Below are 14,872 nucleotides of genomic sequence, written 5' to 3' on the forward strand. Positions count from 1 at the left end.
TAATGATCAACATTTTGTTTGATTTTTTAAAAATTTAAGACTTTTTAAAATATATTTCTTGTCAAATAAACTCTTAACATTTGATGTTGTTTTCAAATGATGTTTTGAATTTACAAATGTAACAATGATACCTTGTGCAATAGGTTTGTGCAAACTTTGGAATCTTTTGTTTCTTCAACATTTCACACTGGTTAAACACTACTTACATCATGCATTGGGTTTTGCAAAATTCTGCACCTCTTCCCTCAACATTTTTCACTAGTTCTAGAACTGCTCTTTGAAAACTCTTGCATTGAATCTTTTGCCATTTTGAAGTTCCGTACTGATTGAAGCCCCAAGTCGATGCCGCAGATAGTTCTAATGTCCATGGTGGGTTGCAGGCACAGTGACCAGTACGGGTCGATGGAAAGTGTCCGCCAAGATACAACAGTTGCTCAACACACTCAAGAGGCCCAAGCGACGGCCGCTGCCAGAGTTCTACGAGGACGATGACATCGAGCTGGAGATTGCTGCCAACCCTAAGGACCCCAACGCTCCCAAACCTGAGGGCGGAACCATGACTCCAGCCATCGGGGATCAGCTGGTGGTCAGTGACTTTTAGTTAAAAATATTAAGTTCCAGAACAGACTAAAAATTATAACGTGGATATTATTTATACTTCTTCTGGCATAAAATTTACCCATAAAGCTATACTTCGTTTCATAGCCACACAGAATTGTGTGATATACCAATGGCTAAAACATACGTCACTAAACAATCTTTGACATGTGGACCTGTAGATAACATGCTACATACATTTGTGTCAACAGTTATTGAAAACTTCCTCATCATCAGGTTGCAAAACTACCAAGCTCAAGCTGAAGTTTAAAAGTGATATATTTACTAATATTTATATTATATTTGTCTCTTTATTTACTTTTATTGTGGAATAGGTAATCCTAAAACATATCAAGGCTCAAATTTTACAATTGTTTCAATAATAATACTATAAATGATTATATTCTATTTTTTATTTACTTATTCATATTAATTAGATTAATTTTGAATTTATATGTTCTTTAAGACAAAGGCAAATAAAAATGTTTTGTTCCCAATGCGTTTTGTAACATGGGAATAACATAATCGTGCTCCCACTATTGTCCTGAGATATGTAGTTATTTCCCATGGGGTGTTTCACAACTCCAGGACTGGACCTTGACCATTCTTGTGTTTATTTCCAGCCTTTTGTTGTCTTATCAACCTTATCAGCTCCCTGTTCCCTTGAATGTCCTCTAAACATTATTTCTCTATGAGTCTTCTTCGCCATCACACTTATCTCTGCTGGCTGTAGCTATGTAGAAGAATATGTTTCCTAGTCTTTTTCACATACTGTAGTGTGTTTGGGGTTTGTAATTCTTAGAATGATAAATAAAATGATCAAGATCTATCCGCTGTATGAACTAAAGGTGATTATTATCTAAATTAATTCACAAAACTCATTCAGATTTTACCCACTACTAGTTCAGTAAACACTTCTTCACTAGGCTTGTTTGGAAGTGAACAATGCAAACAAGTTTGTATTGTCAGTAAAATCAATCGTTCATTAGCTTTGTCCTATCAGCAAATTAATTAGTCACCAAAGTGTATTGGTGTTGGGGCAAATACATTGCTCCACTGTTTGATAAATAATTAGTTTTACTTGATAATTGGCCAATTTGAGCCTTGTAAAAATATATATAAATATGTTTCATTAACACTGTTCATTAGTTGTTGTATTAAAGTTTTACTGTTGTTTTTATCATTAGTTTTAATGTGAATTACAATTTTTCCTGTTGCAGGTACCTTCAGGGTTGCCACGAAACCTAGAGGCTGCTATCCAGAGGTATGGCTCGGCAACGTACAAAGCCCCCGTGGCAACAGTGCTGGACCCCAATGGAAAACTCAGTATTACGCTTACTTACGGTTAGTATTGCTACTTCTGTACTATTATTAATGGATTTTATTCTGGATTTTATTCTTCTTGTGAACAATATTACTGTGCTTGTACAAATCCTTTGGAGTATCTATAACTCAGTTAATCATTAAGAGTCCTTGGAGCCTGACGTTCTAACTCTAATTTATAAAATACAAAGTAAATTTCTAATCTTACAGTATACTAGATATTTAAAATACAATCATTATGGCATTCGAACAAATATTTTGAGGTGGTAAATAACTCTTCAGTGGTTGTTTGAAAATAACAAAATAACAAAATTAACATTGCTCTTTCTTATGGCGAGTAAATCCAAGATGGCCTTTGGCTTCCATGGACTCCCTTGGAAATACTTGCAAAACACAAACAACATTTCTAATTTCACAGTATACTAGATATTACATTATAATCACTTTGGTGTTTGAAAAACTATTTTTGGATGATCATTAACTCTTCAGCAGCTGTTTCAAATCATCCAAGATGGCCACTGGCCTCCAAGGACTCTTAATAGATTTGGTTGCTACCGACAAGGTATTTATTTCTGTCCCTTATCCAGTCTTAGAGTAAATGAAATTCAATTTAGTGTTTTTTTTTATTTTCTTGTTTCAGTGTTTTTCTACATGCTCATCAATAGGAAAATATATTTTATTGTTGTTTTTCATCACTCCTTGGTTGGCCCACTCACACTTGCAATGTTGTTGTAGGCAAGCTGTTGAGCCGGTCGCAGAAGGTCGCGTACACATTGCTCAACAAGTCTTTCAGCAAGCCTGGTGATGGGACGTGTCTCAAGTGTGGCGACCGCATTGCTCTAGTCTACCCCAACAATGACCCGATCAACTTCATGTGTGCATTCTACGGCTGCATGTTGGCTGGCATCGTACCTGTGCCCATAGAGGTCCCTCTCACCAGACGGGTAAGTCTTGCGATCATTCTTTTAGAAGCTTTATAAGTGGAAAGTATTTCAGATTTGAATATTGAGTAGAGAATATTAGGAATTCATTGTTTTACTGACAGAATATGTTAACATAGCTTACTGTCAGGTGTAGATCAACCCTGAAATAAAATTATAGAATTTTACTGAAAAGTTTTTGTGGCAAAATATTTTAGTTGTTGGAATTTAAAAAATAAATGAAAATTTTGGCTTTTGATTGTTGGGTGAATGATATGGGTGGTTGATTTTAGTTCTTTTATTCATATTATTTACCTCTTGTATTGAAATATAAAATTAATCCATATTAATCCTTATTTTTTACGATGACTATATTGGAAAAATAATAGAACAATTGTTAGTGGTGAAAGGCAACTTACCCACTCATTTTGCAAAGATCTTTAAAAATGGCCGGGGAACTTTTTAATTTCTCTACAATTCAGTAATTACATAATTAACCTGTTATGATAATAAAATGCTTGATTAAAAGAATCGTTCCGTCAACCTAAGACATAAGATTAACCATCCATATCTGTCACAAAAGCACAAATGGTCCAATGTGTTGAAAAATTTTCTATTCAAACAATTTCAACAGTGTGTTGCTATATATCGTTCAGTTGAGAGTAAAATCGTTGTTGATGGTGCTTAGCTTTCTGCCTTTATTATTAGACACAAGTAAATTTCCTGTTGAAATTTTGCATAAAAACACAAATACATAAACCTACTTGCTTTGGAATTGGTTCCTTAAACTATCAAGTTTGTATCGGCCTACTAGTATGAATCATAATAATATCCTAGCACCAATTTATAGTTCCACTGACTGACATATGTTCCTCATGTATGCAGGACGCAGGGTCGCAACAGATAGGGTTCCTGCTGGGCAGTTGTGGAATCCAGGTGGCACTGACCTCCGAGGCGTGTCTCAAGGGACTGCCCAAGACTGCGGCAGGCGAGGTAGTCGCATTCAAGGGCTGGCCCAAGCTGCACTGGTTTGTCACAGAACATCTGCCAAAGACACCCAAGGACTGGCAGGCTTCACCTCGACTGACTGATGACACCCCAGCCTACATAGAGGTGAATAGAGCTTAGAAATAACCAGGGACATATTCTCATAATCGCACATCATAAACAAACTATATAGCCTGCTTATTTTATTTAAAATTTGTATAGAGTAAGCAAGTATCGTGGAACAGCTGTGGAATCCTCGTAACATTTGTGGTTGGACTGTTCGGCATTAGCATGGCAAATTAGTTTCACGATTGTAAATTATAGACTCTGTAGACCTTGTTTTCTTTCTTTCCTTGACAAACGTACCACAAAAATCAAAATATAACTTTTTTTAAGTATCAAGGCAAATACATCTTTTAAAACATTGGTTATTTTATATGAAACTACTGACCTCTTGTCCATATCCATTTTTAGTAAGAATCATAATAAAAAAAAAGAATAATTTAATAATCAAGTAAACTTGTAGCTAACTATTCTAATGCACATTTTATTGAGATTCAAATCACACACTGTTGTTATAACTTTACGCTGATCCTGTTATTGATGTATTCTTGGTCCTCCACAGTACACGACGGACAGAGACGGCTCAGTGATGGGAGTGACAGTGACTAGGTCGGCCATGTTGTCTCACTGTCGCATGTTGACTCAATCCTGCAACTACACCGAGGGAGAGAACATGGTGTGTGTGTTGGACTTCAAACGAGAAACGGGTCTATGGCACAGTGTGCTGACCAGTATACTCAACGGCATGCATGTGGTCTTCATACCTTACGCTCTCATGAAGGTCAACCCGGCCAGCTGGATGCAGATGATCACCAAGTATAGAGGTTAGTCTGTAGTATTGTTGCAGTACAATTCTCTAGTTTTGTGAAATCTTTAAAATTCAGTTTAATTTCCACTTAAATTTGAATTGTACATCTAATTTAAAGTAGTGGGTAGCTGAGTTACGGTTGTTGGTTTGATATTGGGAAATGTCAGCCATTTTGTATGTTTTAAAATTGCATATGGCTGCCCTTTATTGGACTTTTAATTAATGACTCTGTCTAAAGGAGCAGCTGGTCTTAGTGACAAAGCTACTGAAGTCATCCAGACCGTCCCACATTTGCCGTTTATTCATATTTTATTTCAATTACGTCTCATTTACATTCACAACTTACACGATTGTGTTATCAATGCTAAAGTTCCCTAAAGATTGCCAAATGCAACGCTTTTACTCTATTTGTGGTCCAAATTTTCAGTGCTATCCTTCCAGCAAGTGATGAAATATCTAGAATCCATGCAAATATGTTTACATGTTAAACATATACTTCATCTTATGGTTTTTTATTTTTCCTTTTTCCCTGATTCTCCTTGTTTTGTTTTTAACCAATTCTACATTCAGTGAATTTTCTTCCTTTTGACGCTTTAGCCATAAAGAACTGTCAATCCTCTAAAGCAATTATAAATTCACTGGCTCTTCTTCAGCCTTTTATTGCTTTGACTATAAAGAAACAGGTTATTATCTTTCCCCCAAAAATTTGATAAGCGTAACCGATTTTACATTCAGCGACTTTTCTACAATTATTACACTCAAGGTACAAGCACTATATTCTGTTACAGCGAGTGTGGCCGTAGTCAAGTCCAGAGACCTACACTGGGGGCTGCTGGCCACCAAGGATCACAAGGACATTAGTCTCAGCTCGCTGCGTCTGCTGCTGGTCGGTGACGGAGCCAACCCTTGGTCTCTGTCCTCGTGTGATCAGTTCCTCAGTGTCTTCCAGGCAAAGGGTCTCAGACCGGACGCTGTCTGTCCCTGCGCCAGCTCCAGCGAGTGTCTCACAGTCTCTGTCAGAAGGTAAGGCGGTTGATTTAAATTTTATTTGTGATTTTGTTCATAAGAAGTATTCTATCATAAGTTTTGCTAGTGAATGCATGTAGGTACTTCATGTATCTCTTCATTTTTACATGAATATTAGCCCCTGTGAAAACCAATAAAAGGCTCTCTGAGAAACACTGTAATACACAAATGCAGACATAGTTATGCAGACAACCCAAAGCATGAAGATAAAGCACCGGTAATGTGCTTGATTATATGTTGGCTTGTTATGTATTTTTCCCATGTATGTTTACAGGCCTGGCAGAGCTGGAGTGAACGCCACAGGTAGAGGAGTGTTGTCCATGTCAGGTCTCAGCTATGGAGTGGTCCGTGTGGATCAGGAGAACTCTCTCACATCACTCACGCTCCAGGACTGTGGACAGGTCATGCCTGGATGTGAGTATTTTTTTGTTATTTTTGACGTACAATACTTTACTCAAAGCTTTAAGCACTCAAGGAAAAATACTCTACTCTTACATGTGAACTTTTAAAAACTATAACCATTGTCTATGGGTACTTGAGTATCCTACCTACCTAATGGACCAGGTGTAGCCAATGTTTTGTTAGAGCACTCACAGAGTTTGCTACTGTGGATTCAATTGGGTCGCTTTAGTTTATATTTCAGTGGGTAATAGGATAGTGCATTTGACATAAATGAGTAATCGACATCATTGCAATCTGTCGGTGGCTCAATTAACCTTCAACTATGATAATATTTATTTCAGAACTGGCTATAATATTTTAACATGGGAATGAGATGTCTTCCATTAATAGTCAAAGAAGTAACTCTGGCAGTTAAGTTTGAGCGTATGCTCTGTTTTTATTCAAATGTAATCAAACTAACCGTGTCAGCAAATTGCTCTCTGCAATCACAGAACAATACCCTTGACGGGTGATGAATTAAACCTTTTTTTCTTACTCAACACAAAATATTACCTACCTCAATTATCAGCGTCCATATTCAGTTTACATTCACTTTTTATATACTCTGTGTTCTAAATCTGTAACTTTTGGTGGCTTTGGGATTTGAGATTTGGTTTTGAGACACCTTTAGTAAGGGTTGAACCCACTTCTTTACACACTGTACGTCTCTGTGTTGCTGTAGGTGTGATAGTGGTGGTGAAGATGGAAGGACCGTCGTACCTGTGTAAGACTGATGAGGTGGGAGAGATATGTGTAAGCAGTGAGGCTACAGGCAGTCAGTACTGGGGACTGGCCGGTCTCACAAACTCTACGTTCAAAGTGCAAGCTCTGCTGGCAGACGGAAAACCTCTTAGTGACGCGCTCTACACTAGGTCTGGCCTACTGGGCTTCCTGGGACCGGTACGTTACACTTCCTTGACCTAAATACTGTTTGTGTAAGGAAGGCTTGTGCCAGGATTCTGAATTCTAGAATAAATAGCAGCTAGCCTACCTTTTTTAAAAAAAGTTATATGATTAAAAAGCTCACATTTTAGATGAGACTACAACTATTGAATTTGACGGATGCATACGAACTTTCAATGGATAAATTGTTTATTGAAAGGTTTGAAATATTGTGGTTTTTTGGTCAAATATATCAAATAAAAACATTATCAGAACCTAAATTTAGATTTAGTTTAGGTTTAACATTTTTTTTCACCATATTACACTAAAATATTAGTAGCCAACCCAATCTTCTGTTGTTTTATGATACAGTTGGTAATTGTGTACTGTTTGCAGGGTGGTCTGGTGTTTGTGTGTGGGTCGCGGGATGGCCTGATGACAGTGACTGGTCGCAAACACAATGCAGACGACATCATTGCTACAGTTCTTGCAGTTGAGCCGATGAAGTTCATCTATCGCGGTCGCATTGCAGTGTTCAGCATCCGAGTGTTGAGAGATGAGAGGATATGTGTAATTGCTGAGCAAAGACCCGACTGCAGTGAGGAGGAGGTTCGTTTAGTGTTTTTCAGCTACTTTTGTATACTTCTTTAAAAATTTTTAGGGATGGACAAGATTGGATTTTTAGTTCGAGACGTGACGAGACAAGATTTTTTATTTCTCATAAAATTTTGAGACGAGATCGAGACGGGATTTCCCTTCTCATACACAACGGGAAATGCAATTTCAAATTGTTACCTGATTTTGTAACATTGTTAGATGACTGTTTAAATACAAAAGTAATGATAATAGCCAAGAATATTTACAATCTTTTATTAAAAAACATCAGCATAACATTTTTTTACTAATCACCCCTAACTTATTAAAAATGCATACGATTAGGAAACATAGTGATATCAGTTAGGATAGAGTTCAACTTATCCTAAAATAAAATAAATCATAAAATAAAAGCAATATTAATTTTTATAAAATAGGCTAGTTACTTGTTTTGACTTTTTATAGTAATAAAACATTCCTCACACTGCTTACACTTAACAAAACTTCTCAAACGTTATTAAAGTAATATTATTAAAATAATTAAAGTAATATTTACATTTAAAGAATTAATTAAATAAGAACGCCTTCGCAAAAGAAACGCAACTACAACACGCTCCTGTATTGCGGGTATTGCATTGACTTTCTGCAGGCGTTTTTAATTTTTTTTTTTTTTTTTTTTTTTTTGTCTCGATAAAAATCTTGGCCAAAAAGAAATCTCGTCTCGTGTAACGAGATTTAAAATTTCCCGGAAATTTCCTGAAATTTCGAGACTTGACCATCCCTAAAAATTTTATATTAATGAATTACAACCTTTTATGTTATGTTAAATGAACTTGTATTGATAAATTGTAAGTAGGCCTAGCAGACGGGTCATTGCTGCCATGTATTCATTGTCTGTTACACTGTCAACTCAGCTTCTGACTCACCAATCAATATTAAATGTTCCATTGTGGATGTAGCCTCCGGATTGCCAAATAATATTAAAAAGGTTTAAATACCTGCTATCAAGCAATCCATTTAATTGCAGTTGCAACTAGTTTTGACTCCTATGTGGTGTAAAAGAGCGTGCCGTCTGGCCGATGTAAAATTTAGCTCCTTTACAAAACGTTTCAAGGAACATCTCCCAAAAGCGTCAACAGTACACCAGACATCATCTTTTGCAGAACATTTAATTTCTCAAGGCCACAATTATACCAGCATTAGTAACAACATGAATATTTTACATTTCTCTAGAGACAGATTTAAATTAAACACCTTAGAAGAGTTTGAGATTTATAAGGCAGTAACATCCGACCACGAAAATGTGTTAAATGACCAACTAACATTTTTGTCCAATTTTATATATGACACTGCCATAAGGATACTGGAGAGTGGAAGTGTGTTAGCCAGGACTAGGACGTAACCTGATGTGATAAGATAACGGACGTACACCACTGCAATGACCATCCGCAGTCTGGACTTAAACTCTGTCGGGTTAGCGTCGTCTGTTGTCGTAACTGATCAGTAAATGTTTCTTTTTCGTAACGTGTTTTGTGTCCTGTGTAAATGTTTATTTATTTTTACGTGTTAAATATGACGCTCTTCATATGAAGAAAAAAGAAGTCCTTTTACCGCCCTGATGATGACTTCACATAGGAGTCGAAACTAGTTGCAACTGCAATTAAATGGATTGATTGATAGCAGGTATTTAAACCTTTTTAATATTAAATGTTTGACCAAAATTTTGAAAAGCTGATTTGATGAACATTGATATTTTCATTTGGGTTGGTATGTCCTAAATGATCTATTCATCTGTTTGTTGCAGAGTTTCCAGTGGATGTCGAGAGTGCTGCAGGCAGTAGACAGTATACACCAGGTGGGCCTGTACTGCCTGGCGCTGGTGCCGCCTAACTACCTCCCCAAGACACCTCTAGGCGGCATACACCTGTCGGAGTGCAAGAGGAGGTTCCTGGAAGGCACTCTACACCCGGCCAACGTACTGCTGTGTCCACACACCTGCGTCACCAACCTGCCCAAGCCTCGTGAGGTCCACTCAGGTAACCACTGATATAAAAAATTTTGTAAGAATAATATTTTTTTGTTTCTTGATATTTATAGAAAATATAAAACCAGCTCAGAACTCTGGTTCTTTAAAACTGTATTAACTCTTTAACCGTCTAAATTTTTGGTATAATCACGTCCCCGCCTACTTAACGTTTATGATACCTGTGTTAACAAAAAACTAACAAGCCATTCTGCTATATTTACAATGTTTCCGTTTCATAACAAAAAGTTATGTATTTTTATGTCAGTATACTCCATTGTACAATTAGCATTAAGGAAATTATCTTTCTAGGTACCATTTGTCTCTCCGCTTGATCATAAACTTTAGAATGACACCACAATCGCTAAAATTGCTTTAGTAAGATGGCTGAAAAAGGGATGTTATTGCCCATATTGTATTAAGTTTATGGATTCACCATGTATTTTATATGTTAATGTTTTGTCATACTAATTATTTAACCTGCATGCTTTTTATGTCAACAATCAGCTGTTACTGTGGTTTGTTTTTTAAGAAATATAACTTACTAGCTGTACCCGCGGGCTTCGCCCCGTTTAACTTCATAAGTATTCGCATGGCTCATTCACGTCCTGGTAGAAGTTCGTTCGCTACGCTCACTCACCTTTAGGTTGGAGCTCGTTCGCTGCGCTCACTTGCCTTCAGGTTAGCTCGTTCGCTACGCTAACTCGCCTCCAGGTTGAAGTTCGTTCGCTACGCTCACTCACCTTTTGGTTGGAAATTAGCTGTTGTCATATATTAAAAAAAAAATTAATAGTGCTGCACCCTGTTGGTAATCCTTTTAACTTTTATGCTATTGAATATCATAGAACAGAACCAACTTGTTTAATTGAAACAGCTGTTAAGATTCATTAATTCCTTTTAAATATGAAAAATCATAAGATTAACATGGGGAACTACAGAGCCACTGGGGCGGAGCCCGAAAGGGTTTTTGAGATAAGAATATGCTTTAATGTTAATCGGGAATGTGAGCTATCATCATGCCAAATTTCAGCCCAATCCGTCCAGTAGTTTATGCGTGATTGAGCAACACACACACAAACACACACACAAACATACACACAAACATACACACAAACTCACAAACTTTCAGATTTATAATATTAGTAAGATAAGATTTTTCCTGAATTAAACGTAATCGATTACCTGTTTTTTTTTGTGTGTTCCATTTTGTTTTCTAATCTGTTTTTTATTCTTTGTTCCTTTACCATCATAATACCATGTTTCACAGTCACGCAACAGAACAATACCGCTTTTGTGAAATTGATGAAAATTTGTTTTTAAATGTATGTTGTACATGCTCATTTTTTTAACAAGACCAAAAAAAATTATAATTCAGTGATTATTCCTTACCTATCATTTCTTAAGAAAATTCAACTTATTAATTTGAAGTTGTATCTAAATCACATCACTTTTTTTAAAGTTACACTGTAGGGAAATAAGTGGTTGTCGTGTTGGCAGCGCCGCAGGTAACAGCTGATTGCTCTGGCTGATTGTTGGTGTTGTTGTGAGTGTGTAACGCTAGCTGTGTCTCTGTGCTAGCCTCTGGCTGTGTTCCAGATGTGGGTCCCGCCAGTGTGATGGTGGGCAACATCGTACAAGGCAACAGACTGGCGAGTGCGCAGGGCCGAGACATGGGCATCCAGGACGAGGAGTCTGACTCTGCAAGGAAGGTGAGCAAGCAACACCTCCGTTAGAAGATGTTTTTTGGGTGGATGTTCTTCTAAGAGAAAAAAATAGTAGATATTAGGTTTTTTGGAAGGAAATTGATTTTTGTTGGGTTTGTAAAACAATACAGTTATAAGCAGTTGAATTAGGCAATAGTTTCAAGAAACCAATTTTTAGTAATAGTTTTTGTCTTGTGTATGTGTAATAAATATGTTTAAAATGATGAAACAAGGGTTTTGATTAAAATAAGGTTTGGTTCTTTTCCGTTAATTCCACTACTTTTTTTATTGCAATTCCGATATTTTTAACAGTTAGCCTATTATAAAATTAAACTATTCTAAACTAACCTAATCAACCAAACTTGCTGATTATGAAAAAATTCTGGTAGTGAATAAACGGAATTGCAACAACTAATTAAAAAAGAAGTGGTAGTGAATTAACGTTAAAGGACCTAAGGTTTATTTAATTTAAGAGAAAAAGAGTATTTTTGTGCAAAGTGATTTCTATTAAATTAATTCAACTAACTTATTTGTAAGAGTTTGGTAGGTGTAATTTTAATTTGTCACTTGAAATCAATCGTGCTAATGTGGGCTTTACCAAGGCCACACTAAAAAAACTGGCCGTAATGCTCGTCAAGCATGACGTCACAATAGGAGACGGCAAACAGTGTGGCCTTGGCTTTACTTTGACTCAGTCATACATTAAGATGTCAAGGTTTTTGTACCAAAAATATTTAGAATCAAGTTTTGAATCATTAGTTAAGGTACAGATTTAAAAAGTATTAAAATTATTAATTCTTATACAGTAGAACCTCTTTAATCCGAACCCCTGTAATCCGAACTTCCACTAATCCGAACCCCTCATTGCTGTACTCTATACACAGTACAGCAGTTCTTTATTGTATACTGTATTTAATTTACAGTACTGTTTATTCACCATGTTTACTACTGTATTAAATAAACACTGTATTTTACTTTATAAAACATTTTTCACTTTTCCCAAAATAATGTTGATCAATTTTAGCCATGTTTTAGCTATTGTTATGTATAAACAACAATATGTTCTGTAATCCGAACTATTCAATAGTCCGAACTACCCCTGGTCCCAATTAGTTCGGATTAAAGAGGTTCTACTGTAGTTTCAAAGATAGAGTTGTCCATTGATCAAAAACTTTGGTTCACTGTTCAGAACTAATATTTCCTCCTTTGGATCTTCTAGTTTAGTGTGATTGTGTGTGTGTTGGGAAGGGTAGAACATAAACTTAACTACTCCACCATACTAAGAGAAACTTGACAATAACCATGACTCATGAAAGAACCTTAATTATAATTATACAGCTTGTGAGCAATGTTAGCCATTTTAGTCATACTAACAACCGTTATAATTTTTCCAGTATCAATTCATCTCTGAGATACTGCGGTGGCGAGCAGTGAGCACTTCTGAGCACGTCATCTTCACACTGCTCAACGCCAAGGGAGGTGTTGCTCAACTGCTCACTTGCTCACAGCTACATAAGAGAGCAGAGCGAGTCGGCTCACTGCTGCTCGAACGAGCAAAAATAAACACTGGGGACCATGTGGCGCTCATCTTCCCACCGGGCATTGATCTCATTTGCGCTTTCTACGGTTGTCTGTATGTTGGTAAGTGACGTGTGGTTGAGTTAACTGACAGATCTGTAAATTTAGATGTATAATATTCTTGCAATAACAGCTGTATTTTAGACTACACTCAGTGGTCAAGCATTCTACTAAACTTCATAAAGTGCCAGATTAGTTATTGGCTTCCATACCGTTATATTTTCATATCAGCAGTAGATTATCTGTTGATTTATTTGTAGAATTTCCCCCTATTCATGCTTGTAGAGCTTTTTTTAAACTGCACTCAGTAATCTAGCAGTTAAAAGTTCAAAAGGTAGCAGATAAGTTAGGGTTTCTGCAGTACTGGTAAACTTAATAAATGGTAAATTCTTAATCAGCTGTAGAAATAAACAGCTCTGCCTATTTTGAGATGATAAAACCACATCATCAAGGAATAAGGTATTTGGCAAAAAAAAAAAGATTAGGTTTATTTTAACAATTTATTGGGATTGTTTTAATATCTTAAATCTTGGTTTTTTTGTAATGACAGCAGCAGTAGGGTAAAACCCTGACTAGCTCAAATAAAGAGGGCAAGACCTTTAACATACCCATTTTGTTGTTGTTGTTTTTTATCAATGGTAGGAATTTAAAGGCTACGGTACTTTAGGACAGAGAGATTTTTTTTTTTTTTATTTAAATTATTGTCATAAAATGTGCAACTGCATACACAAAATGTATTTCTTCTTGGCAGTGGGTTTCTGATCCTTATCTCTATCACAGTATGAGAGCCATGTCATTGTCTACTACATTATACTCTCTTGGCCAGGGCGGGTCAATTACTTGAGCCATGGCGCACAAATTCTGTCAACTTGCTAATTTTCCTATTGATTATTAATTTTTATTATGGTTTTGAATATTTTGGTTAATCCGGGTTACGGACAAACGGGTACAGTTAAATGGGCTTTTACTGTTCCTTGAACTTTCCAAAACACTGGTTGCTCTTAAAGAAAACTTCTCAAAGATAATAAAAACCTTGATATTACAGTTTTGCAGTATCACATGGTGTTCTGTTATGCAGGTGCTGTGCCCGTGACGATCCGACCGCCTCATCCCCAGAACCTCCAGACGACTCTGCCCACTGTCCGTATGATCGTGGATGTCAGCAAGTCTGTTCTAGTCCTATCCAACCAGAATGTCATCAAACTGCTCAAGTCCAAGGTTTGTTATCCTTTGGAAATGTGGTAGGAAAATAAGTTGAAAAGGAATTAAATTTATGTTAATGCTTTGCTCATTTAGTAGTCTCACAAATATTTGCAATTTTAACTAAAAGTTGAGTCAATTAAGTAATACACTTGTGAAAATATGTGTGCTTTCCCATAATTTAGATATGTTGCAATAGAATTACTTGTATATTTTTTTAGAAAAAGTTACATTACTTGACTGTTATATTTTAAATAAGCGTTTAAAGCTTTAACCAATTAAGTTATTGAACGTGTATTCTGTGTTGCAGGAGGCCAGCAATGTTGTTGATATCAAGTCATGGCCTGTCACGCTGGACACTGACGACATGCCTAAGAAGAAGCTGACAGCAATGTACAGAGCTCCCACAGCTGAGATGTTGGCTTACTTGGACTTCAGGTAAAACTGCAGTTACATAAATTCATACTTATTCCATATCATGATTGATGTGATACATTTAGTTGCAATGCCTATTTTTACATTGTTATGGTATTTTTTCTTGCATCTTCCAAAGAAAGTAGTAGATTGAATTTGAGAAAGCATTTAGTTCTACTATTGTAGGTTTTTATTTTGTACCCTTGGTAAATAAGAAATTCATTAAAGATATACAGCTAAGAAGAAATATTTCTTTATTTTTTAATTAATTTTGCCGACTCTTCATTTTCTGATAACTGATTCCTTGGGGAGT

The 14,872-nt window shown here is 36.3% G+C and overlaps 1 protein-coding gene across 6 annotated transcripts in view; it reads left to right on the top strand.

Annotated features, from left to right (window-relative positions):
- The window catches only part of LOC128993899 (disco-interacting protein 2-like), a 131,346-nt gene that overhangs the window by 107,542 nt on the left and 8,932 nt on the right, over positions 1-14,872 (top strand). For 4 of the 6 annotated variants that reach the window (XM_054417986.1, XM_054417983.1, XM_054417984.1 and 1 more), the window contains 14 exons: positions 381-586; positions 1,818-1,941; positions 2,656-2,864; positions 3,726-3,953; positions 4,453-4,714; positions 5,487-5,721; positions 5,999-6,138; positions 6,848-7,065; positions 7,444-7,656; positions 9,446-9,677; positions 11,243-11,373; positions 12,762-13,008; positions 14,024-14,163; positions 14,456-14,583. In XM_054417986.1, the coding sequence (XP_054273961.1) occupies positions 381-586; positions 1,818-1,941; positions 2,656-2,864; positions 3,726-3,953; positions 4,453-4,714; positions 5,487-5,721; positions 5,999-6,138; positions 6,848-7,065; positions 7,444-7,656; positions 9,446-9,677; positions 11,243-11,373; positions 12,762-13,008; positions 14,024-14,163; positions 14,456-14,583 (2,713 nt within the window). The remainder of the gene's footprint in view (positions 1-380; positions 587-1,817; positions 1,942-2,655; positions 2,865-3,725; positions 3,954-4,452; positions 4,715-5,486; positions 5,722-5,998; positions 6,139-6,847; positions 7,066-7,443; positions 7,657-9,445; positions 9,678-11,242; positions 11,374-12,761; positions 13,009-14,023; positions 14,164-14,455; positions 14,584-14,872) is intronic. The other 2 variants (XM_054417988.1, XM_054417985.1) reach the window with 1 other exon arrangement.

The sequence above is a fragment of the Macrosteles quadrilineatus genome, unplaced genomic scaffold, assembly GCF_028750875.1.
Source record: "Macrosteles quadrilineatus isolate MER2022 unplaced genomic scaffold, UCM_ALF_1.0 Scaffold_5__1_contigs__length_97177068, whole genome shotgun sequence".
Classification (NCBI taxonomy): domain Eukaryota; kingdom Metazoa; phylum Arthropoda; class Insecta; order Hemiptera; family Cicadellidae; genus Macrosteles; species Macrosteles quadrilineatus.